Raw genomic sequence first — 27706 nt, 5'->3', positions numbered from 1 at the left:
AGCTTGCTGCAGCTTTGGGGTGTGTTTCAGAGTCTGGTAGGCTCGTCATCCTATTGTTTTATTTTTTCAGGAAAAAAAAAATAGCCCAAAGAAGCTTGCTATCTTTGTGAGGTTTCTTATGCAGAATCATCTATGCTTGTCCATTTGTTTAAGCTTTGTGTCTGTAAAGCGCATCTTCCTCATTAGGCCTTTAAATTTTTTCTATTTTATTTGTTTTTAGGTATTTAACACTTTTGGTGGCATTTTGAAATTGAGAGGTTCTTTTCATTACGTCTTCTAACTGATTGTGCTTGGTAAATATGAAAGCTTTTAATTTTGATTACTAGTTTTGAAAATTATTGTATTTCTTTATTATTTATAGCACCTGTTGTTTTCTTTTTAGTTGATTCACTTGGATTTCCCAAGTAATCCATCTTATAATCTGGAAAAAACAGTTGTTTATCTCCTCCCTGCTAACTTTTATGTTTCTCGTTTCCATCTCATCTAATTTCACTGGCAAATGCCTCCAGGACGACACTGACTCACAGTGGTGATGGTGACTTCTGCTGACTTACCGTAAGGGGCCGTTTCTCATGTTTTCCAGTGATAGAATAAGCCTAGTTTTGTTAAGAAAGTATCTAGAACATTTTTTAAGTGTGTTTATAAACAATGGAGTTGACCGGGCGCAGTGGCTCAAGCCTGTAATCCCAGCACTTTGGGAGGCTGAGGTGGGTGGATCATCTGAGGTGAGAAGTTCAAGAGTAGGCTCACCAACATGTTGAAACCCCATCTCTACTAAAAATACAAAACAAAATTAGCTGGGCATGGTGACGTGCACCTGTAATCAATTTTAATATTATGAAGCAGACTTTTTATACTTTTGAATTTAATTGGAAAGGATTAAGAAACATAATCATTTCTCTTTTATTTTCTTTGATTAGGATTTTGTGTGTGTTGTGTGTGTATACACACAAACTCACTCGACACACACACAAGGGTGCGCACAAATATATATGCTCTGAGATATTAAGAGTTTGAAATTTTCAAGCTAGTGTGGATTTTCTTATTTGTAGTACAGAGCTAGGAAATGTTATCTATACTATTTCTTATAGTGGCATAAAAGAAGTTTTCTTTGTGGTATTATGGTCAACTTTTGGGAATATTCTGTGGATACTTGATATAAATAGGCAGCCTAAGTTCAGGGTACAGTCTCAAATCATTGGATACCTTTTATTTTTATATAGTATATATATTTATACATTTTTGTATGCTTGATCTACAGTATGCCGAGGGGTGGGTTAATCTGTTTTTTTACATTTCTCTGTTTCTGTAATATACTTTAGCTTGCTAAATATTAACAGGCCCATTGACAGCCACACACATTATGTATTTGTTTTAGATTTATTAAATTTAACATCATAAGATGTGCCCTTGTCAACCTTGGCAGTCAAGCTCTTCTTTCAACCTCTGGCACCTGGCAAATATTTATCTGCTTTTCATTATTACAGTTTTTCCTTTTGAGAAATTTTATGTGAGTGGATTTATGTCGCCTTCAGCACGTGACTTCCAACACGAAGCAAAATGCTTTGAAGATGCGCCATGTTGTTGATGTGTCAACGTCCATTCCTTACTGCTGAGTAGTGTTCCGCGGGATAGGTAGAGCACGATGCTTTTCATCCATTAAACAGATGATGAACATTTGGATTTCAAGTCTGGAGTCATTATGAATAAAGCTCTTATGAACATCATATAATACTTTATGTGGACATGTACTGTTATTTCCCCTGGACAAATACCCAGGAATGAAATCTCTGGGCTAGGAGTTAAACTGCCACATTTGTTTTCCAAAGTCACCATATGCCATTTTGCATTTCCAGCCACAGTGCCTGGGAGTTTTCAGGGCTCTATCTCCTCATTCACACTTGATAGCGTCAGTTGTTTGCATTTTAGCCATTTGGAGGTTGTGTGGCAACATCTCACTCTCAGTTCCTATTTGCTTTCCTTAATGGTTAAAGATATGGAACATATTTTCCTGTCCTTATTTGTTATCCATATATGTTCATTAGTGAAATCAATGAAATCTTTGATCTATTTTTTGATTGTGTTGTTTATCACCTTAGTGATTTGTAACAGTTCTCATCTACGTTTAAAAATTGGTATATAATAGATGTGTATCTTTTTGATATACATGTGATAATCTGATGCATTCGTATAATCAAATCAGGGGCATTGGGATATTCATCACCTTGAATATTTATCTTTTCTTTATACATATGTCTTTATGTATATGTATATACATATACATAAATATATATCTTTTATATCAAATACACAAAATATGTATCTTTTCTTTATAAGAACATTCAAATTATTCTCTTTTAGCCCTTTTGAAATGTATAATCCATTAATGTTAACTGTAGTCACCCTAATGATCGATAAGCCACTTGGTCTTATTTTTTCTAAGTGTGCGTTTTTACCCATTAACCTCTGATCTACTTTTTAGATTTATCTTTGTGGTTTTTAGCAGTTTTATAATGATGTGCACATATGTGACTCTCCTTGTGTTTATTGTGCCTGGAGTTCATAGTAATTCTGCAATCTGTAGTTCAATGTCTTTTTAAAGTTTTGGAATATGCTCTGGCATTTGATCTTCATGTACAGCATCTGCCTGATTTTCTGTCTACTTTTTGACTAGAACCTTCACTACTCATTTTCTATACCTTCTTGCCTTATCCCATAGTTTCTTTTGGTTTCTCTAGTATTTTCAGTCCTTTCAACTCTCAGTCTGGATGTATGTTTCTGATCTGCCTTCAGGTCAATGATTCTTTTTTCTGCTGTGTCTAAATTACTGTCAAATCCATTGATTGTCTTCTTAGTTTATTTTACTTTTCAGTCTCACGTTTTTCATTTAGTTCTCTCTTATAGTGTCAAATTTCTGCTGAAGTTCTCCACCTTTTCTTTTAATTCCTTGAACGTATAAAGCATAGTTTCTTTACAATAAGTCCATTGTAAATGAGTGAATTTATCGTATCTTTTGTAAATTTAAAACTTTAAATTTTGTAAGTTTAAAAGCATGGAAGGAAATACCATATAGTGCTTAAGGACACAAACATATGTAGTAAAAATGTAAAGAAAAGTATAGCATTAAAAACAGCAGACTCAGGGTGATGATTCCCTTTGAGTTAGAAGGAGAAAGTGGTGATTGGAAAGGGCTCAGAAAGTAGGAAATAACTGTTTTACTTCTCGCTGGGTGAAGATAACATGGATCTTCATTCTCCTTTTCCATGTCTTAAGAAGGTACAATCAATAAAAAGGCCAATGCACAGGTGTGTGTATGACATAAGGCAGTGAGGAGCGAATAGCAGGACAAACGGTGCAATGTGCACCTGCTCCTCTCAGCAGGGTTCGCTGGGTGAAGCCAGGGCTGAAGCAAGGAGTCTACGCGGGAGCTGGGGCTGAGCAGGCAGCTCGCTTCAGGGTGGGCACAGGGGGAGTGCAAATATTGGGTCAGCGAGTGTCTGAAAGGCAACATAGTCTCTGGTGGATTTGACAGAGGGCATGAGATAGAAGAACGAAAGTTGGCTCTGAAGTCACTCTAAGGACCAAGGAAATCCAAGGATGGAATTTCCATTTACTGAAGAGGAACACTGTGGGAGGGGCAGGCTAAGTGAGGAGAAAGAAGAGCTTGGATTTAAACCCATGAGGGCTGAGGTGTTGTTCTTGTCCAAATGGAGCTCTCAAGTGCATAGCTGGAGAGGGGAGTCTAGAGTTCAGGGAGTAGCTCAGGTAGCCCAAAACGGAGGTGGATTTCACCCTGCATATGAGACACAGGACCTTTGCCTACCGTACAAAAAAAATAAGAACAAAATTGAAATATTAAGTTAGTAAATTTTTAAAAATTTTATTTACAGACAAGTCTACCACATCACCGTAAGTTTATGCTACTGATGGAAATGAACAAATGTAGCCCCATAAGGAAGAAAAGTTGAGAGATGTCATATGTCTAAAGACACGGTATCAGACTTCTTTGTAATCATATTTCTATGATAAATGCATAGTACAATTTTTGAAAGCATAAATATGATTTCTAAGGATTCATATTCTAGTTAATAGCTACAACTCTAAACATTACTTCATACCTCATTTAAGCTGATTTCTTTTTCTCCAGTCACTTTGCAAATGGAAATGTATGCATTGAAATTCGTGGCTCTACCCTCAAGATTCTCAAATTAAAATACAGCTACCATATACATTGCCAGATCAAATGCTTAGTGATGTTTGAAAATGTTCACAAAAGAACTATGAGCACATAAATTGTAGGATAGTCTATGGCACAGCATGTGTGATAAAGTTAGTACAAAGTATTTAAAGATATGTCAGTCAACTCTTTTTATATAGAAAAACAAGATCTTTTACATACTGAATGGAAATTGTGTAGAACAGAAGTTTTTAAAATTTATATTAAACATTGCTTAACTAGTAAATCCTGTCAGTGTAGAAATAATTTTTTGGTAATTCTCAAAGAAGAAAATAGTATACACTTTAATTCATGGTTACATAGTTGGCTGGAAAAATGCCAGTCTGACCTCGAAGCTTTCCTTCCCACCAATCAAAATGTGAATCTGTTTTTGATATAACTGTGATTCTGTCTCCAGCTTGAAAATTCAAATCCCCAGGCTGCTGTCCTTCAAATGAATACAGCGCTGTCACTTCTATGGGTGGATTCAAATTGCCTGAAACAAGAAAAAGTATTCACATATTTATGTTCTTTAAGGGAGAAACTGGGGTATCTGCTGGTAAGATACAAATTAACCACTTAGGGCTTGGCATGCTGGTGTCTTGGAGGCTGGCAGAAACCACAACACACAGTCTGTGTAATTTTCATCACATTATTAAACTTATTTTTCTCTGCACATTATATACCTAAGGATTTAGCACATGCTTCTGGTTATAATTTTCTAAATTTTGAATCATCTATGAGATAATACAATTTATATATTTTTCCATTTTAATAGAGTAGTCATTGCTGTAGTCTGAATGTCTGGGTCCCCCTGAGATTCAAGTGTTGAAATCCTCAACCCGAAGGTGATGGTGTTAGAAGTGGGGTCTCCAGGGGCTGATGAGGTCATTTGGTTTCCCCCTCAAGAATGGGATCAGTGTCCTTACAGACAGAGCCTGAGGGGAGCTTCTTGCAACTCCCTCCTTGTGAAGACGCAGTAAGATGGCACCAACTCTGAAGGAGAAACCCTTCCCTTGCCAGACACTGAGTCTCCTGGAACCTTGATCTTGGAATCCAGCCTCCAGAAGTGTGAGAAACAAAATTCCATTGTCTATGAGCTGCCCGGGCTATGGTGTTTTGTTACAGCAGCTGGAAGGGGCTAAGATAGCTGTGACAGTTTCATGGATGGCAGACGTGGGAGAAAGGCAGATATGTGAGCTCATGATCAAACCCTAGGGGAGTCAGCTTTAAAACCTGGCTCTTTACTCACTGGGCTTGAAGATTGCAGCCCAGTTATATTTTGCTGTTTCATCAGCAGACATTTCTTCTCCCTGGGCTTTGTGGCTGTTTACATTTCTGTGCTTAATTGATCCATCCTCTCAATACCAGAGATAAATTGGAATTAGCACAGGCAGGAGCATTTCTACATGTTTCACAAGTACTTCAATGCAATGTGTATATCCACGTATTGTAGAAGGAAGAAAATACTTTGAGAATTGAGCAGTTAACATGAATAAAGGACATTAAATATTATAAACCATATAACATCATAAAAATATAATGAAACAGACAGTTTTTGAGCACTCAGCTAAATTGAGTTTGATGCTTCTACACGTCATATAATTCTGTGCATAAATTAGGCAATTAGATGCACAGACATAGAGAAAACACCAATAACCAGACTCTAGAGCCAGGTCCTATTTGAACCCATAAAACAATAATAATAATAATAAAGTGACTTTGGTCCATCCGTAAGAAATAAAAATAGTCAACACTTTAAACTACTCTGACTAAAATACTGAATTTGTAGCTCACACAAGATGGTGCTACCGTTCTGTCTTTAAAGTACGTGCCATCTAGTTGAGTTCTAAAGAAATAATCCTAATAATAATTTCACTAGAGATAATACTGGTATAACTACTTTTTTCTATAATACAAATAATTTCTGTATATTTTATTTCATCCTATATTTACTTTTAGTTTACCAATTTTAAGAAACAAGGTTAAAAGAATGTCACCAAAATAAAATTTTGACATAGTCTAGAAACAATAGAGTAAGTTAAACGTTCTGAGTATACGATTAAATTCCACACATGTTAATGAGCAGTCACTGCCAGGCACTACGAAAGGGGCTGTGCTCTGCCCTGGACGGGGCACCCTAGACAGGGCTCACGCCATGCTTCCCTGTCATCAGATCAGGATGCAAGCTCATGCTAAAGAAAAATCCATCCTGGAAATCTCTCATTCATGATTATATTTAGGATATCCACTAATAAAGTTGAATCTTAATTAACCAGACCAAATCAGTGAAGACCCTCCAGGAACTCTGTTCTCCTCCCTCTTGTCTCCCAGACACGTTAGATAACAGGAAGAAATGAGTTAAAAGAGTGCTTGTGAACATCAGGGAATGTGCTGGGAGCTGTAGCCATCTTAGCTACCATGCATTTATACATTGCAGTCTCATTTGTAAGATCAAAAATGCATAATAAGGACGATGACAATGATAACAGCACCAATCGATGTGCATCTGGGAAGAGCAGCCACCGCGAATTGCTCAGGCACGTGGCAGACACTCACACACGCTCCACTTACACCGCCCACTGCAATGAGCCAGCTACTCCTATCCCACGTCACAGAATTTGAAACTGAGCCTTAGAGATGCCGAGTAATTTGTCCAAGATCAGGATCCAATGAAACTTGTCTCCAGGTCATCCAAGACCCTCAACAACCTCACAAATATTAAATTGTGCTCAACAGACCAAACTGACATTTATCACAGCATTTTACTTTTATGAGACAAATGTTCAAGGAGGATTAGCATGGTGCCCTGCATCACTGGGTTTCCAGACTGTACAAATAACAGCATCTGCTGCTATGGTTCCGGGTAATCCCTGATAACTGGATTGGTTCTAAGTGGTTCCGGGTAATCCCTGATAACTGAATTGGTTCTAAGCAGTTTCAGGAATATATTTTATGATGAATAATTAGAGAAATAAATATATTATGAACTAAGAAAGAGAAAGAAGGAGAGATCACAGACCTGGTTTGGTCCCTGCCCTCACATTCCGGTATTGTCTAATTTTCTCTGAAGTGCAGATTCCAAATGAAATGAGGAGAAAGCAGAGTGGGAGAGGAGGGTAGAGGAGCAACATGGGTGGTTTCCAGGTGCAGCTGAAGGCAAGGCCACCACTGAAGGTCTGAAGAGGCCGGGATCTCACATTTTTCCTTTACTGAGGCTAAGATGTGTGTTGACTGTTCCTTGTGCTGAATTCCTCACCCAGTTCCTCACCCAATTCACCGTAAATGCCTCTGCCTCCTGAGGAGGAGTACAGGAGCGTCAGGAGTTGAGCAGTTGTTGGAGAAACTCCATCCACATGAAAATCACAGGAGTGAGGCCAGCAGATCCAGGAGCCTACCTGCTTTCTGAGATAACAGTTCACAAGCCAGTTAGTGCTGTGCCCTGTTAGTTTTTTCTTTGAAAAACTCCAAATGACTTAAAGTTCCCCTTTAATGTAAATATTAGAAATAATTTTAACAAGGAGAAGTTTAATGCCCACAAATGAGTTCACTAAAAAAAGGTGAACCAAGTAATGATTCCTTCCACGAAGACAAACCTTCCTGGTTACCGGGAAGCAAACCCCACTGAGTTACTGAAAAGCTGGGCGTTCACAGGGGCCTTTCCTTCTGCACAACATATGCCTTTAAGCTTCATACTCAAGAGCTTACAAAACCGGAAGGATCTTTGAGGGAACTGGCCATTTCCTTCATAATGTTCCAGTTTAGTTCTGGTAGGGGTTATGTTTCCCAAACAGGAAGCAGAATTAGATTCCAGTCAGCACTGGTGATTGGCAGCTGCCCTGAGGCCCAGGATTAGAAAGGCTGGTCTGTGGATGTCCCTGTTTCACTTCCAGTCCACTTTCTCACGAAGCCTGCATAAGGTAGCCTCCTTGCAGCCAGCACCCCTGGCCTGACCTGTTTCAGGAGAAAAATCACAGCCTTGGGAAGGTCACGACTAGGGGAACACAGCCTTTGCCAAGAGCCCTATGAGGCAGAAGACAGCCCCTACAACAAAGTGTTATCCAGCCTAAATTGCGCGTACCGCCCCGGTGGAGAACCCCCACCCCGGACAACTATGGGATGGGTAAGAGGAAGGGGACGAATGCCGACGTTGGAGGGTCCAGGCTTTTGGTTATGAAACCATTCCTTCCAGAGTCCCTAGAGGGAAGATCAGAAAATTGGACGGTGCATTTCCAAGTCTTGTCTGCCTGAGAGGCCCAAGAACTACGCAGCTGGACCTTCCAAAGGGCGAAGCCAAAAGATGGTGGGAGGAAAGTACAGGTGATGAAGCGGATCATCACGCCTGACAGCCCCTCTGTGGGGCTGAGACAGACTCAGGAGCTCGCACGTGGAGGACTGAGTGTCCTGCTTCATCAGGTTTTCAATTTAAGGCTCGGGCCCTGGGGCCATGTAACTGTGACTTTTCTCTGCAGTGATGGTAAGAAAACATGAGGAAATCCTTGGTAAGAGGTTAATGCCTTCACAGCTGCTTTTAAAAAAATACAGTAACGTAAAGTAAGTTTTATTTAAAAAGTGGACTATAAGTCTTCCCTTTTATTTTTTTTCTTTAAGAATTGGAGAATGGGCTAAAGGAATATTATCTCAGTCATAACTGAGTTACAATTTACCTTGCCCTGTCCTCAAATACAAACACAGAAGCAGCCGAGAAACCAGCCATGGCAAGTGAAGTTACCTTTGGGTCCCACAGGTGGTAAGTGAAAGTACGGGGGTTCAAATTGGAACCCCTGTCGCCACAGCACACTTAAGAGTTTAGTTTCTTATCATGAAACATTTTTCCTTGGTGCCAGTTATAGGAAGTTTCTAATAGAGAAAGGAACTCTAGTTCCCAGCGTCACATTACCACGGCATTCTTTGCGGGATCCGTGGCCTCAGCTCTCTTGCAGCCAGCTTCCCTCAGCTCCATCTCTCTGTAGGGACCCCTCCCTTCCCAGGCAAGTGCAGCCAGTCGGCTGACCTTGTCAAGTTCAGGAGTGCTTTACCAACTAGGCACCTAAGTCTAAGTCTAATCTTGAGTCTTTAAAAGTAAGAGGCTGGGTAAGATAAAAATTGAGATGTTTACGCTGTCTTGGTGTCAACATTTACACCTTAATCACTTTTGCTTCTAAAGGACCTGTATCCAAAGGCCAAACTTTTCATGTCTCTTTAACGTGGCCTGTAACATGGGTGTGAACCACAAACGGCGAAACACATTTTTAAACCTCTCAGAGCTTTCTCCGCACACCTAAGACCACGGCATCTTCTGCAGGTGAGCCAGACCATCACACCTGCTCTCCGTACAGACTCCAGGAGCAGACGCTCAACCCCCACAGGAGAACCAGCTGGGAAAAACACCGGAGCGGGCTCCCAGGAGGAGAGACCAGGGTGAAGAGAAAGGTCACCAACCCTAAACCCGTCAGGAACACGCTGACCTCGCTTCAGGGGATGCTGCTTAAGAGACATTTTCGACATATTTTTATCTGCATGATATAAATTTTTAACATATGCTGGAGTACCTAAGTTTTTGGAATTTTATTTACATGAAATGTTTAATTCTCCGACAGGTATATATCCAGCAGCACACGGCTTTGTGACTCCAGTGACGAAAGTATTCAATGTGAAAAAATAAACAGGCTATTTTATGATTGTTTAACTTTGCCCTCAATTTGTGTCCCACTCACATTTGCTCAATTCTTTCCAGGGAACCTCTGAAGAGTATTTAAGACAGGTTGAAGGACCATTTTCACTATGGTAGATCTTAACAAGTTTATAAAGCAGCTCCCAATAATAACAAAACATTTGAACGTGAAAAATAAAATTCTTAGAACTATAAAATTTATGGTGCTAAAACACAGAGAAAATGGAATAAGGATCAAATTGTAATTCAGAATCAGAAAACCTTGGCATTTTATCTCCATTGTAAATTCAAAAGCTTCTGGACAGCAAGTGTTAAGGAGATCACGTGCTCCTCAGAAGACGCTATAGCTCCCGGGGCTCAGCAGTGTGTCCCCAGCACACGCTCCTTACACAGACGACACTGACCCTACACAGACGACACTGACCCTACACAGACGACACTGACCCTACACAGGTAACACTGACCCTACACAGACGACACTGACCCTACACAGGTAACACTGACCCTACACAGGTAACACTGACCCTACACAGACGACACTGACCCTACACAGGTGACACTGACCCTACACAGGTAACACTAACCCTACACAGACGACACTGACCCTACACAGGTGACACTGACCCTACACAGGTGACACTGACCCTACACAGATGACACTGACCCTACACAGACGACACTGACCCTACACAGGTAACACTGACCCTACACAGACGACACTGACCCTACACAGACGACACTGACCCTACACAGACGACACTGACCCTACACAGGTAACACTGACCCTACACAGACGACACTGACCCTACACAGGTAACACTGACCCTACACAGACGACACTGACCCTACACAGGTGACACTGACCCTACACAGACGACACTGACCCTACACAGGTAACACTGACCCTACACAGGTAACACTGACCCTACACAGACTACACTGACCCTACACAGGTGACACTGACCCTACACAGACAACACTGACCCTACACAGACGACACTGACCCTACACAGACGACACTGACCCTACACAGGTAACACTGACCCTACACAGACAACACTGACCCTACACAGACGACACTGACCCTACACAGACGACACTGACCCTACACAGGTAACACTGACCCTACACAGACGACACTGACCCTACACAGACGACACTGACCCTACACAGACGACACTGACCCTACACAGGTGACACTGACCCTACACAGGTAACACTGACCCTACACAGACGACACTGACCCTACACAGACGACACTGACCCTACACAGACGACACTGACCCTACACAGGTAACACTGACCCTACACAGGTAACACTGACCCTACACAGGTAACACTGACCCTACACAGACGACACTGACCCTACACAGACGACACTGACCCTACACAGGTAACACTGACCCTACACAGACGACACTGACCCTACACAGGTAACACTGACCCTACACAGGTAACACTGACCCTACACAGACTACACTGACCCTACACAGGTGACACTGACCCTACACAGACGACACTGACCCTACACAGGTAACACTGACCCTACACAGACGACACTGACCCTACACAGGTAACACTGACCCTACACAGGTAACACTGACCCTACACAGACAACACTGACCCTACACAGACGACACTGACCCTACACAGGTAACACTGACCCTACACAGACTACACTGACCCTACACAGACGACACTGACCCTACACAGACGACACTGACCCTACACAGACGACACTGACCCTACACAGACGACACTGACCCTACAGGTAACATTGACCCTACACAGACGACACTGACCCTACACAGGTAACACTGACCCTACACAGGTAACACTGACGCTACACAGACGACACTGACCCTACACAGGTAACACTGACCCTACACAGGTAACACTGACGCTACACAGACGACACTGACCCTACACAGACGACACTGACCCTACACAGGTAACACTGACACTACACAGGTAACACTGACCCTACACAGGTAACACTGACCCTACACAGACGACACTGACCCTACACAGACGACACTGACCCTACACAGACAACGCTGACCCTACACAGGTGACACTGACCCTACACAGGTGACACTGACGCTACACAGGTGACACTGATGCTACACAGACGACACTGACCCTACACAGGTAACACTGACCCTACACAGACGACACTGACCCTACACAGGTAACACTGACCCTACACAGACGACACTGACCCTACACAGACGACACTGACCCTACACAGGTAACACTGACCCTACACAGACGACACTGACCCTACACAGGTAACACTGACCCTACACAGGTGACACTGACCCTACACAGGTGACACTGACGCTACACAGGTGACACTGATGCTACACAGACGACACTGACCCTACACAGACGACACTGACCCTACACAGGTAACACTGACCCTACACAGACGACACTGACCCTACACAGGTGACACTGACCCTACACAGGTAACACTGACCCTACACAGACTACACTGACCCTACAGAGGTAACACTGACGCTACACAGGTGACACTGACGCTACACAGACGACACTGACCCTACACAGACGACACTGACCCTACACAGACGACACTGACCCTACACAGGTAACACTGACCCTACACAGACGACACTGACCCTACACAGACGACACTGACCCTACACAGATGACACTGACCCTACAGGTAACATTGACCCTACACAGACGACACTGACCCTACACAGGTAACACTGACCCTACACAGACGACACTGACCCTACACAGGTAACACTGACCCTACACAGACGACACTGACCCTACACAGATGACACTGACCCTACACAGGTAACACTGACCCTACACAGACGACACTGACCCTACACAGATGACACTGACCCTACACAGGTAACACTGACCCTACACAGACGACACTGACCCTACACAGACGACACTGACCCTACACAGATGACACTGACCCTACAGGTAACATTGACCCTACACAGACGACACTGACCCTACACAGGTAACACTGACCCTACACAGACGACACTGACCCTACACAGGTAACACTGACCCTACACAGACGACACTGACCCTACACAGACGACACTGACCCTACACAGATGACACTGACCCTACAGGTAACATTGACCCTACACAGACGACACTGACCCTACACAGGTAACACTGACGCTACACAGACGACACTGACCCTACACAGACGACACTGACCCTACACAGGTAACACTGACCCTACACAGACGACACTGACCCTACACAGGTAACACTGACCCTACACAGACGACACTGACCCTACACAGGTAACACTGACCCTACACAGGTAACACTGACCCTACACAGACGACACTGACCCTACACAGGTGACACTGACCCTACACAGGTAACACTAACCCTACACAGACGACACTGACCCTACACAGGTGACACTGACCCTACACAGGTGACACTGACCCTACACAGATGACACTGACCCTACACAGACGACACTGACCCTACACAGGTAACACTGACCCTACACAGACGACACTGACCCTACACAGACGACACTGACCCTACACAGACGACACTGACCCTACACAGGTAACACTGACCCTACACAGACGACACTGACCCTACACAGGTAACACTGACCCTACACAGACGACACTGACCCTACACAGGTGACACTGACCCTACACAGACGACACTGACCCTACACAGACGACACTGACCCTACACAGGTAACACTGACCCTACACAGACAACACTGACCCTACACAGACGACACTGACCCTACACAGACGACACTGACCCTACACAGGTAACACTGACCCTACACAGACGACACTGACCCTACACAGACGACACTGACCCTACACAGACGACACTGACCCTACACAGGTGACACTGACCCTACACAGGTAACACTGACCCTACACAGACGACACTGACCCTACACAGACGACACTGACCCTACACAGACGACACTGACCCTACACAGGTAACACTGACCCTACACAGGTAACACTGACCCTACACAGGTAACACTGACCCTACACAGACGACACTGACCCTACACAGACGACACTGACCCTACACAGGTAACACTGACCCTACACAGACGACACTGACCCTACACAGGTAACACTGACCCTACACAGGTAACACTGACCCTACACAGACTACACTGACCCTACACAGGTGACACTGACCCTACACAGACGACACTGACCCTACACAGGTAACACTGACCCTACACAGACGACACTGACCCTACACAGGTAACACTGACCCTACACAGGTAACACTGACCCTACACAGACAACACTGACCCTACACAGACGACACTGACCCTACACAGGTAACACTGACCCTACACAGACTACACTGACCCTACACAGACGACACTGACCCTACACAGACGACACTGACCCTACACAGACGACACTGACCCTACACAGACGACACTGACCCTACAGGTAACATTGACCCTACACAGACGACACTGACCCTACACAGGTAACACTGACCCTACACAGGTAACACTGACGCTACACAGACGACACTGACCCTACACAGGTAACACTGACCCTACACAGGTAACACTGACGCTACACAGACGACACTGACCCTACACAGACGACACTGACCCTACACAGGTAACACTGACACTACACAGGTAACACTGACCCTACACAGGTAACACTGACCCTACACAGACGACACTGACCCTACACAGACGACACTGACCCTACACAGACAACGCTGACCCTACACAGGTGACACTGACCCTACACAGGTGACACTGACGCTACACAGGTGACACTGATGCTACACAGACGACACTGACCCTACACAGGTAACACTGACCCTACACAGACGACACTGACCCTACACAGGTAACACTGACCCTACACAGACGACACTGACCCTACACAGACGACACTGACCCTACACAGGTAACACTGACCCTACACAGACGACACTGACCCTACACAGGTAACACTGACCCTACACAGGTGACACTGACCCTACACAGGTGACACTGACGCTACACAGGTGACACTGATGCTACACAGACGACACTGACCCTACACAGACGACACTGACCCTACACAGGTAACACTGACCCTACACAGACGACACTGACCCTACACAGGTGACACTGACCCTACACAGGTAACACTGACCCTACACAGACTACACTGACCCTACAGAGGTAACACTGACGCTACACAGGTGACACTGACGCTACACAGACGACACTGACCCTACACAGACGACACTGACCCTACACAGACGACACTGACCCTACACAGGTAACACTGACCCTACACAGACGACACTGACCCTACACAGACGACACTGACCCTACACAGATGACACTGACCCTACAGGTAACATTGACCCTACACAGACGACACTGACCCTACACAGGTAACACTGACCCTACACAGACGACACTGACCCTACACAGGTAACACTGACCCTACACAGACGACACTGACCCTACACAGATGACACTGACCCTACACAGGTAACACTGACCCTACACAGACGACACTGACCCTACACAGATGACACTGACCCTACACAGGTAACACTGACCCTACACAGACGACACTGACCCTACACAGACGACACTGACCCTACACAGATGACACTGACCCTACAGGTAACATTGACCCTACACAGACGACACTGACCCTACACAGGTAACACTGACCCTACACAGACGACACTGACCCTACACAGGTAACACTGACCCTACACAGACGACACTGACCCTACACAGACGACACTGACCCTACACAGATGACACTGACCCTACAGGTAACATTGACCCTACACAGACGACACTGACCCTACACAGGTAACACTGACGCTACACAGACGACACTGACCCTACACAGACGACACTGACCCTACACAGATGACACTGACCCTACAGGTAACACTGACCCTACACAGACGACACTGACCCTACACAGGTGACACTGACCCTACACAGGTAACACTGACCCTACACAGACGACACTGACCCTACACAGATGACACTGACCCTACACAGGTAACACTGACCCTACACAGACGACACTGACCCTACACAGACGACACTGACCCTACACAGATGACACTGACCCTACAGGTAACATTGACCCTACACAGACGACACTGACCCTACACAGGTAACACTGACCCTACACAGACGACACTGACCCTACACAGGTAACACTGACCCTACACAGACGACACTGACCCTACACAGATGACACTGACCCTACACAGACGACACTGACCCTACACAGGTAACACTGACGCTACACAGACGACACTGACCCTACACAGGTGACACTGACCCTACACAGGTAACACTGACGCTACACAGACGACACTGACCCTACACAGGTAACACTGACGCTACACAGACGACACTGACCCTACACAGGTAACACTGACGCTACACAGGTAACACTGATGCTACACAGACGACACTGACCCTACACAGGTAACACTGACGCTACACAGACGACACTGACCCTACACAGGTAACACTGACGCTACACAGACGACACTGACCCTCCACAGGTAACACTGACCCTACACAGACGACACTGACCCTACACAGATGACACTGACGCTACACAGACGACACTGACCCTACACAGGTGACACTGACCCTACACAGACGACACTGACCCTACACAGGTAACACTGACCCTACACAGACGACACTGACCCTACACAGGTAACACTGACCCTACACAGGTAACACTGACCCTACACAGACGACACTGACCCTACACAGGTAACACTGACCCTACACAGGTAACACTGACCCTACACAGACGACACTGACCCTACACAGATGACACTGACCGTCAGCTTCTATCTGGGGCTCAGCAGCGCTGTCCCCAGCACACGCTCCCTACACAGTCAGCACTGACCGTCAGCTTCCTGTCACCTTCACTATCTTAAAGGCAAGTAAGACAACAAAAGCATAGCATTTTCTAAATGAAGTACTTCTCAAAATAATGTGAATATTCTATAAATTAAAGAAAAGGGTTGAAGACTTCCCAGAGATTTTCATAACCTATCAGATTAATTAGGAAGTTTGTGATCACAAAATGAATATGAATAATTTAAAACATATAGATTTATTGATTTACCAACTCTCTCGTGATAGCTGGAAAGTCCAGGATAGAGCTTATATTCATTTCTGTTACCTGCCAAAAAAGAGAATGGTGATTTTGAGAACTTATTAGTACATATTATATAAAACACACAAAATTGCCAAATCCTGCCCTGGCTGAGCCAATATTTTAAATCACTAAATTGATAGGATCATCATTTGATTGTGCCTGAATAAAGCCAAAAGATACATGAAGTGTAAGGTAGATGTAAATACCTGATATCTGTATGACACAGAAGTACACACACTATTCTCATTAAATTCAGATGACAATCTACTAGGTCCTTCTTCAATTGCGTTGAAGGAGAAGAAACAGAAATCACTGGTTCATGGAAGGATTCACTGTGCACAAGAGCCATTCACTAACCGCATCCACATTTCACATTGGATTCCTGTTCTGACGCTCTGGGGGCAACACAGTGTAGAAAGAGGCAGGATGGTCTGGGGGTTTGCTTTTCTTCTTCGACTGTAGAAAAACTGATTCTAACAGTATAGAAGACAAACAGTGAAAGGCAGATGGTCTGGGGGGTTGCTTTTCTTATTCAAATGTAGAAAACCTGATGCTAACAGTATAGAAGATGAAGAGCACACCCTGCACATCGCGTTCAGCTTTGAAAAGAACTTATCCAGGAGCTGGAGATCTGGAGATGGTGTGTCTTAAGTGACCTGTGCCCACACCCACTTTTGCAGTCTCCGTGTACTCCTAAAGACAGGCATACACCAGTTTGAAGGTCATTGGCCTAAGAAATTTGTGAAAGTAAGAATTTAGAAATAAACATTGGTGGGATGGGGGAAAGGATACAAATATCTCATGAGAATCTATTTTAAAAATGGATTAGAAATATTTTTGGGCAAGTGACCAGATATAAGACAAACAAAATATAAGCAAATTAAGATTTCCTTAACTGTGAAAATCGGTATTTAAGTAGAAATAGAAAAGTGCATTTCATTCGCCATAGCAAATCAAAATCGCAAAGTACTTGGGAACAAATTTAACATAAAAGGCACAGAAATGACAAAATCTTATTGAAAGACATAAATAAAATCTCAACAAATGGAAAGCATGAAATGGTAAAATTATTATATCTCAAATTAATCAATGTACACATGTAACATTATGTAATTAGCATTGAAAAATTATAGAATGGATGCAAGTACATAATACTATTTCAATTAGAATTGCATATTTGGGAGGAGGGGAAAATTGGGAAAATGATCTCAAATTATATGAAGACTAAGTGTCCAGTAAATGCAAAGATAAAAAAAATCACAAGAAAATCTAGGATCCTATGAATACACTCTTGTATAGGAGGTGGGAAGACCTTAACCATGACCAAAGTATCCAAATCTATAAAAACTAAATGATAGACATATTTTTAGATAAAATTTAAAACTTTGATATAGTAAAATTACAAAAAACAAGATCAAAAGAAAAATGACAAATGTAGAAATATGCTGCAACCCAAATGTCCAACAAAACCTGTAATATAGATAACGTTTCCATAAATTGAGAAAGCAACAGATATCCCAATAGGAAAAACAGACCAATGAGATGAAGAGACTTTTCAGATAAGATTAAATCCAAAGCACCAGCAATTTATATGAAGAGATGTTTACATTCACTAATGGGAATAAACATAATCCAATTAACAAGGAGATGTGATTAGCCTTGACTGGCAAAATCTTCTAGATGCTTCTGCACTAATAGTGGTGAGGAAGATATAGCTGAAGAATGTCATAACGGATGTAATAGTTGAAAATGCACACAGTGGGGAATGAAAATGGTGGAGAATGTGTACAGTGAGGAATGTGCATAGTGGGAATGTCTATGGTGGGAAGCCTATATAATGGGGACTTGGTGGGAAGGTTACGGGGGAGTATAGATACTGGGGAGGACATATGGTTAGGATTGCACATAGTGGGTGGTATACATGGTAGAGAGTATGGTGGGCAGTATACACGGTGGAGAATGTATACAGTGGAGAATGCATATGGTGGACAGTAACCATGGTGAAAAATGCACATGGTGGGTGGGACACATGTTGGGGAATGCATATGGTGGAGTCTAGTGGGAAATGTGCGTGGTAGGAAATGCCTATGGTGGAAAGCAACTATACTGGGGACTATCATGGTGGGAAGGTTATGGGTGAGTATGTATACATGGTGGGGAGTATGTGTGGTTAGGATTGCGCATGGTGGGTGGTACACACGGTGGGGAATGCCTGTGGTGGGGAACGCATATGTAGGTGAATGTTATGGTGGGGAATGATTGATGAGACTCTAAGTAGTAAAAACTTTTGAAAAGTAATCTGCTAAATCTGTTAAAACTTTAAAAATATATTATTTGACCTATTATGTCCACTCATGGTAACTATCTCAAAAACATAAAAGTGCCAGTATATATAAATATTAATTTAGAAGTCTATCAATTGTGGCACTGTTTGGCATGGAAAAAATCTGAAATAAAGTTAATATCCATTAATAGGAGAGTGACTGAGTAAACTATATACATTTGTGCCATGGAATATTAAATAATTACTAAAAAGAAGCAATTACAACTATACCAGTTGACTTAGGGATTTGTATGTGGAGTTGTTGAGCAAAACAAACCAACAAATAACAAATAAATAAATCAAGAAGATACAGTAAAGCACGTATAAGATGATAGCATTTTTATGAGACAAAATAAAACTATTCTGGCCATGTTTATGTATATGTTTGTACATGTCATGTGTAGGACTACACAAGAATGGAGGAAAAAAATGTGGAAGTTCATAATTTATGTTGTGAACCTGGTTTTCCTGAAATCAGGGTAGAGGAGGATATCTTGTAAGTTAAAATACAGGCGAAATGGAAAAAAGGAAGCAACACGACAAAGGAAAAGAAAAAAAATACTGCCTTCACTGACCATCCATATGAACATATGTGCATTTATATAAAATTATGTGTGTGTGTATATATATGTAAGGATATGTAAATAAATTGAAAATACTTAGTTTTTAAATAAAGAACTTAAGAAAAGGTCAGGTTTAACATAAAAGGTTAAAAGTAGACACCAGTTTTAAATTTTTAGTTTACTGAATTAAAAACTGATGTTCAAAACTTGAGAGATACAGCACATGAGAAACGATGGTATTGCACGGAAAACCTGTAGGGCTGTAGCCACAAAGGATGAAGCCGAGAAGGTTTGTCGAGTGAGGCTGAGGCTGCAGAAACGTGGCCAGGCTAACTTGTACACCGGCAGGGACACAGCTGTGACTGCAAAATGGGGAGGGCACCGCTCGTCTCCCCAAGAAAGGGTTCGGGGAACACACGAGGTCACGGTGGGAAACACCCAGAAGCCGGCACAGGCAATCGCTGAAGGGGGTTCTACAGCAGAAACAGCCTTCGGAGCTTTTCAATCGTTAACTGAAAGGCATTTTTTACGTTAAGGTCCACAGTCATTTTTAAATCCACACTGATAAGGACTTGATACTAAGAGGATTTTTATAAGTGAGAGGATTTTATACATGCATGTGCAGGTATCCATTCTCAGTGAGGACATTTTATATATTTTAAAACATACATATGGGTCAAATTTTATATAATCACTGAGATCTAAAATAAAAATAAATTCAGTGCTCACATCTCATTAGTCACTGCAAACACGAGTTTCAATAAATCAATCATGTGAACATGAATCAGCAGTGGGCCGACCACCCGAATCCCAAAAGAACAGGGGACAACGCAGGGGCAGGGGCAGGTGGGAAATGAGGAACAGGCCTGGCTCCTGAGCATCTTCCTGGGAGGGCCACATCTAGACCAGACAAAGGCACAGCCAAAAATCATATGAGGGACTTGGGCTCAAAGCTGGGGAAACGAATACAGAAAATTAAGGAGCAGCCCGAGGACGAGCTTCCTGCCTGCTGCAGAGCTTTACTATTTACTCCCCGCAAAACTCAGCACATGCCTTCTCCTACTAATAGCAGTTATGTTTCTACATGTAATCTCTCTCCTCCTCTTCTGAAAGTTCTCTAAAGGCCAGATCTACGTTGACATCACCTCTGTGCACCCAAAGCCACAGCACAATGACTCTTGTATAACAGTCAACCATCACCTCCAAGTCCCTACTTCAACATCCTCCTATTCACTGGTGACCTCCATATACAAAAAACAGACACACGAGAGTGATTCACAAAATGAATGATAGAAAAAAAGATAAAGACCAAAGCCTGGTGCTTTATAAATGTCATCTAGTTTAAAAACCATCTTATGAAATCCTGAGCTCCAAAGAACATTATGTCGAAACCGATATTCAGAATTACAAATGTGTGAGTATATAAGAAAAAAACAGGCTTGTTTTGTTGTCATTTCAAATCAGGAGGATAACGGTTTCTGAAAGAAATGGCAAAGAAAATAAATGAGAAAATCTTTAAAGATAAATATCTTTGTAGATTTAAGAAAGTATCTTATGAATAGAAACAGAAGTTTTAATAAATTATAGCAATGACAATTTGTCTCATGTATTTAGAAGAGGCTGAGCACTTATTTTACTCTCTTAAATATGTTAGTTCTTCTATTTAACTCTAAAGTTTAACAATGTATTTTGATTTCTTAACAATAACATTTAATAATTACTTAATTACAATTGCATTTTAATTGCAACAAAAATATTTACTTTGAGAGCCAGAGTTCAGCTGGACTGGTGCAGGTGACTGCTGTGGTCTCGACAGTGGCTTTGGAGGTAATTCTTTAGCCTGGGAGAAACAAAAAAATAAATACACGTAATTTTAAATCTTGTTTTTACTTAGGCACACATAACTCTTTTCTAATGAGTTTATTTAGCAAACTTTTATTATATGTGCTTAGTAATGAGGCACTCTCAAAGCTCATATGCATCCCTCTGGACTCTGTGTAACTGAACTGGACGACAAGACTCAGATGTGGACCGGGTGTGCTCCTCTCATGCCTGGAAGCCAACGTCCCCCAGGCACCTCTGACCATCTGTGCAAGGTCTTAGGGAGCTGCGAGTTGCAGGGATGGTAATTGTAGTAATTGGCTTAGCAAGCGACTGGCAGAGGCAGTGGCAGACAAACTCTCGGCTTCAGTTTTTACTCCATGAAACAGGCATCAAACCAACTCTGAAAGGGCTGTGGAGCCCCATGAACAAGGCACACGAACTCCTTGGTGCCCCAGGGCCTAACGTACCAAGGCGCCAGGATCTGCAACTATTATTCATGTCATTGTTATTACTGAGACAAGGTCTTGCTCTGTTGCCTAGGCTGAGTGCAATGGCATAGCATGATCTTGGCTCAGTGCAACCTCACGGGCTCAAGTGATCCTTCTGCTTCAGCCTCCTAGTAGCTGAGATTACGGGCACACGCCACCATGCCCAGCTACTGTTTCTATTTTCATGATAGAGAGAGGGTTTCACCATGTTGGCCAGGCTGGTCTCACACTCCTGATCTCAAGTGATCCGCCTGCCTCGGCCTCCCAAACATTATCTGTATTATTGATACAACCAAGTTCCATCCTTGGAGAAACGCAACCACAAAAGACAAATGACATCTTTCCCTGAAATCTGTATAGAGGAAATGTCAAGGTAGCATGACCTTTTCACAAGAATGTGAAGTCAGTGAAACTACGAAGGAGGCTTAGTAGGTTCTTGGGAACCTGGGATCAGGGACAGAATGTTCTACAGAAAGAGATTTTCTGAGAATACTGAGTGGAACATAAAACCAAACGGTACAGAAGACTTCCTCTGCTCCCTTGCTGCTTTTCTTGCATTGATTCGTTGTCCTTCATTTTCATACTTTTCGGTAAAGGAATCAAGAATTTCATAAAGATCTTCAGCTTGAGCAGGCCGCGGTGTATCTCCAAATAAAATATCATAAGCTCGGATATCTTGACAATAAAATCTAATAGGAAATATAAAATTAAAAACATTTCAATATACACAAATCTTTTCTAAACACAGCATGTGTGCACACACGGTGTGTATATATAATCATTCATATATAGCACTTCATATACACTAGTTTTTAAACATTAACTTTAAGCAATATCCTATGTTCAAGTCTTAAATGTACCCCAAGTTCACCTCTACAGGCAACTACCGTAAATATCCTTATATGGATCCTTTCTTTGTTAACATAAAAAGCACATCCACATTATCATAGAAATACTTATACTTGCACATATATACATACACACATACTCATATATAAACACATATAAATATACACACAAGCACATACATTTTTATAGGTTTTTACTTTTTAAGTTTCTTTAAAAAAGGTGCCTATAACCGTGGCTTTGTAATTTCCTTAAAATATTTATTTTTATCAAGATTAAATAAACATTTACCTTACATGCTTGGAGGCCCTGTCATTCATTAAGCAACATATTTGTTTTAGTTTATCCAGGGTTTAGTTGAACTTTAGTGGGAAGGCCTGCCAACAGCCTCAAACCAGAAGTTTCTAAAAGTATTCTTTTGTTAACTTTTCTCAAATTAATAAAACCAGGAGTCAACACATCACTTTTGATTTTATAAGATGAATAGTTCTGCAAACCTTATTTTTCCCCATCCCTCCTATTTTCTACCTCTTGTGGTTTATATTTAGCTTTATCAAATAGTGCTGTTGGATTCCTGAGTGAGTCAGTGAGGTAAACACTGGGTGCTTTGTCTCGGATAGTGGCGGGTCTGTCTGCCACGCGTGGCGAATGTTAACGGCCAATGCCAGCGGGGCCAGCCTCATCAGGCTGGCAATTAGTGGAACTTCTGCAGGTTCTGGAAGAAGTCCTGCTGTCAGTCTTAGCTCTTTATCTCTTTCTGGGCCTTCACACATATTTTAGTGGCAATTTAGAGCCACTTAATTTGCATTTTAGGAAAAATTAGCCAGATGCAATTTAAAGTAGAAGCTTCCCTTTACCTCTTAGGGTACCTCCAGATTCTTTTTTTTTTTTTTTTTCAATCAAACTGTATTTCTGTATTTTAAATTGTTCTCTATTTGACATAGAGAAAAGACAAAGGTGGAGTATAGAACAGGAAACCTCACAACAAGGAACACCAACTGACCCATGAGTTGTAACTGGTGTGCCTTCCACAAACATCTGAAAATCACTGAAATCGGTGCATCCAACTAAGGGTATTACTACCTTACGCTTACGTTTCCTTTTTTTTAAATACTTTAAGTTCTGGGGTACACGTACACAATGTACAGGTTTGTTGCGTAGGTACACGAGTGCCACGCTGGTTTGCTGCACCCACCAACTTGTCATCTACATTAGGTATTTCTCCTAATGCTGTCCCTCCCCCAGTCCCCACCACCCCCGACAGGCCCCGGTATGTGATGTTCCCTGCCCTGTGTCCAAGTGTTCTCATTGTTCAATTCTCCCTTATGAGTGAGAGCATGTGGTGTCTGGTTTTCTGTCCTTGTGACAGTTTGCTGAGAATGATGGTTTCCAGCTATCTTAAAATGCGAAGTGGAAAAACAGCATTTACAGTTGAATATATATGGTGATTACCATCATATATGGTAAGACAAAAAAAATCACGCTTAGGAAAATGTTGGAAGGCAGTAAAGCAAAATGTGAATTGTGTTAGTCTTTCAAAGGGATCGAATGTTTTTTCTTTTATTTTTTGTGTGTCTTCTGCATTTTCCATGAGCATATATTATTTATATATTTAATTTTTAAACGTAAGAGACACACTTATAACCACGTTGTAAAAAGGATATATAAATGTACTCTGCAAATTATATCAACTCTTTAAGTATTATTTTCTCATCACACTTTCAATTAAAATCACTTTAACTTGAACTGACTTTCTATTAGTTTCTTTCCTTTCAATCAAACAGCTGCCTTCTAAAGACACGCCTGCGAAGAGTCCCCTCGACTTGCAGTACGTGAAGACGGCGGCCGAGCTTCTCAGGGCCACGTTGCCTTCCAAGTTCCTGCAAAGCACAAGATTTTGCGTCACAAAGCTGTGAGCAGCTCTAAGCCCGAAGATAACTATTTAAATAGCACTCTTCTTCCAGCTCAAATGAATTATCTTGTTCTGTACCTTCTTCAGCTGTTTCTATGTTTTACTTACTGTAGGCCTAAATTAGATGTTTTAATGTGGCCTAGAGGAAAAACAGGCCAGGGGGAAGAACATACATGAAGTTATTACAGAAGGCTGTGATAATATAGAATTGTGTTGCAAAAAGTACAGTGCAGAATGTGTAAATATATTTTAAAAATTTGTAAGTCTGATATTTTCCAACTGGATCGTCCTGTCTTAAAACTGGGAAATACATCTCAAGAGTGCTAAATAATTTGGATTCTTTTTGCATTGAGTATTTTCATGGAACCAAGAACATTTTTAGATGATTTTACTGTGTAATTTCTATAAATAGTGTGGGTATAAAATATTTCTACATTGCACAATTAATCCAAGACTAGCATTTCATTAATAGAGAAGAAAAATACACTTTAAGTACCGTAAACACGGCTCAAAAAAACACATCCATATCCAATTTTTATGATTTACTTTGAAAAAGCTCTTTCTTTCCTAATGGAAGCTGAACTTTATCATAAAATCTGACTTGCCTTTGGCTCTCTCAAAGCTGAAGGTGGATTTTATGTTCAAGCCTGACAGATACAATGGCCTATGGTTCTAAAACATTTCATTATTTCTTGTGTGTTCTGGTTTCAGATTTTCTAGCTTATCTCACTGGCTGTGTTTTGCGAATTTCCTATTTGTGATGACCTCGAATCTTCTGGGCATGTATAAATCTGGAGATGTATAAATCTGTTCATTTTAATTCAAGTTTCCTATTAATGCAAAATAAAACATGCAGTTGTTAAACCTTTACTGTCTAACATCTATTTAAAGAACTCACCTTCCCAAGGGCCCGACCGCCACAGTCAAGTTCCCTCCAAGGGTTAGATTTCCGCCTTTCGCAAAAGCTTCCACAGCACGGTCATAATTCAGAATTATCACCAAGTCTGATACCTAAAGTGTAGAAACCCACTGATTTAAAAATAGTTAAGAGTAAATATCATTTAAAACTCATCTTGACTAAAACTCAACTACACCGTATGCATTGCAGCAAAACACCAATAGAAACAGGAAAGAATGTGAGACAAGAGCCATCTTTTTATTTTGAGCTGATGAATTTTGAAGCCAATATTGCCACAGGTAATTACAGCAAACCCCAGTGAGCGTTTACTGTGCACCATGTGGATACTGTGAGGTTTGCCTGCATCTTGTCCTTTAATCTTCCACACAACCTGGTCGTGTAGGTGGTGATCCTAGGGTTTAGTGGGGTTAGGTAAACTGTCAGTGCTAACAAGTCAAACGAAGGTTGAAGGAAGGGATCCGACATGCTCTCTGATCTCATCAGACTAAACACTTCGTACAAGCCAAGCCCGAAGAGCACAGCACCAGGGATGACGGAGCTGAAGGTCCCGAGAGACTTTCTGTACTTCCCTCCTGGCCAGTGGTGTGCTCCTTACTGGAAGCTGAACCTGGGCCACTTCACTATAGGTCACAGAAGCTCAACATATCAGAAAGCAAAGTAGTTTCCACTAGGAATGCCTATTTCCATGACTTAATTTTTCTTTTTTTTTGAGAAAGAGTTTCATTCTTGTTGCCTAGGCTAGAGTGCAGCGGCATGATCTGAGGTCACTGCAACCTCCACCTCCAGGGTTCAAGTGATTCTCCTGTCTCAGCCTCCCGAGTAGCTGGTATTACAGGCGTCCACCACCACACCCGCTAATGTTTTGTATTTTTAGTAGAGATGGGGTTTCACCATGTTGGCCAGGCTAGTCTTGAACTCCTGACCTCAGGTGATCCACCCGCCTCAGCCTCCCAAAGGGCTGGATTACAGGCGTGAGCCATTGAGCCCAGCAGACTTAATTTTTCTCTAAATAAACGCAGAAACTACAATGAGATTCAACTGAATGCTCAAGGCAAGTCAACACAGAGAAATCATTTGTTTCTCAAATTCATTACTGCAGTGTGGAAGCACAAAGTTAGACCTGAAAAATAACATGACCCATCAAATGAAAGGCAGCATGGGTTAGAGGAGGCAGCATGGGCCAGGGGAGGCAGCATGGGTCAGGGGAGGCAGCATGGGCCAGGGGAGGGAGCATGGGTCAGGGGAGGCAGCATGGGCCAGGGGAGGGAGCATGGGCCAGGGCACCCCTGGTGTGGAGAACCAATGTCCATCCCAGCTCCGTTTCTCGAGAGCTGTGGACCTTGTGGTCTTCTAACCAGCCTCTGTGTCTCTGACCACTCTGTGTTTAATATTTGCTTTACCAGGACCCACACCTCATGGAATGATCGTCAGAATCAGATAGAGGTGTCAGGTGCACCTGGAAGTTGACAGAGTGCTGGCATGGGGCTCAGTATTTGGGCTCAAAAGTAAAACTAGTTAGGTGGGAACTCCACAACTCCCTTTTGCATGCTGTGCGACCTTGGGCAAATCATTGAGCTGCTGAAAGCTGCAATTTCCTTCTCTGGAAAATGGGTGTAATAATAGTGGCACACATTCAAGGCTGTTTAGGGATGAATTGAAATCAGTTCAATACAACATGCAAAGGTCAAGCAGACTCGTGTTTAAAATATGCCTTCATTATACAGTTATTCACATTTTTTAATCAAATCAATGCT

At 42.4% G+C, this 27706-nt stretch overlaps 1 protein-coding gene across 20 annotated transcripts in view; it reads right to left on the bottom strand.

Moving 5' to 3' along the window:
* Positions 1-3855: 3855 nt before the first annotated feature.
* Positions 3856-27706, bottom strand: part of SH3YL1 (SH3 and SYLF domain containing 1) — a 52316-nt gene continuing 28465 nt past the window's right edge. For 5 of the 20 annotated variants that reach the window (XM_015111582.3, XM_015111593.3, XM_015111584.3 and 2 more), the window contains 7 exons: positions 25932-26044; positions 24873-25001; positions 22796-22964; positions 21725-21803; positions 17045-17101; positions 5469-5576; positions 3856-4712 (listed from right to left, as the gene is read on the bottom strand). In XM_015111582.3, the coding sequence (XP_014967068.2) occupies positions 4522-4712; positions 5469-5576; positions 17045-17101; positions 21725-21803; positions 22796-22964; positions 24873-25001; positions 25932-26044 (846 nt within the window). In that variant the 3' untranslated portion in view covers positions 3856-4521. Of the gene's footprint in view, positions 4713-5468; positions 5577-7234; positions 8171-17044; positions 17102-21724; positions 21804-22795; positions 22965-24872; positions 25002-25931; positions 26045-27706 lie in introns of those variants that run through there. The other 15 variants (XM_077958737.1, XM_077958736.1, XM_001117525.5 and 12 more) reach the window with 6 other exon arrangements.

The sequence above is a fragment of the Macaca mulatta genome, chromosome 13, assembly GCF_049350105.2.
Source record: "Macaca mulatta isolate MMU2019108-1 chromosome 13, T2T-MMU8v2.0, whole genome shotgun sequence".
Lineage (NCBI taxonomy): Eukaryota > Metazoa > Chordata > Mammalia > Primates > Cercopithecidae > Macaca > Macaca mulatta.
This window is presented reverse-complemented; position numbering and strand designations above follow the sequence as displayed.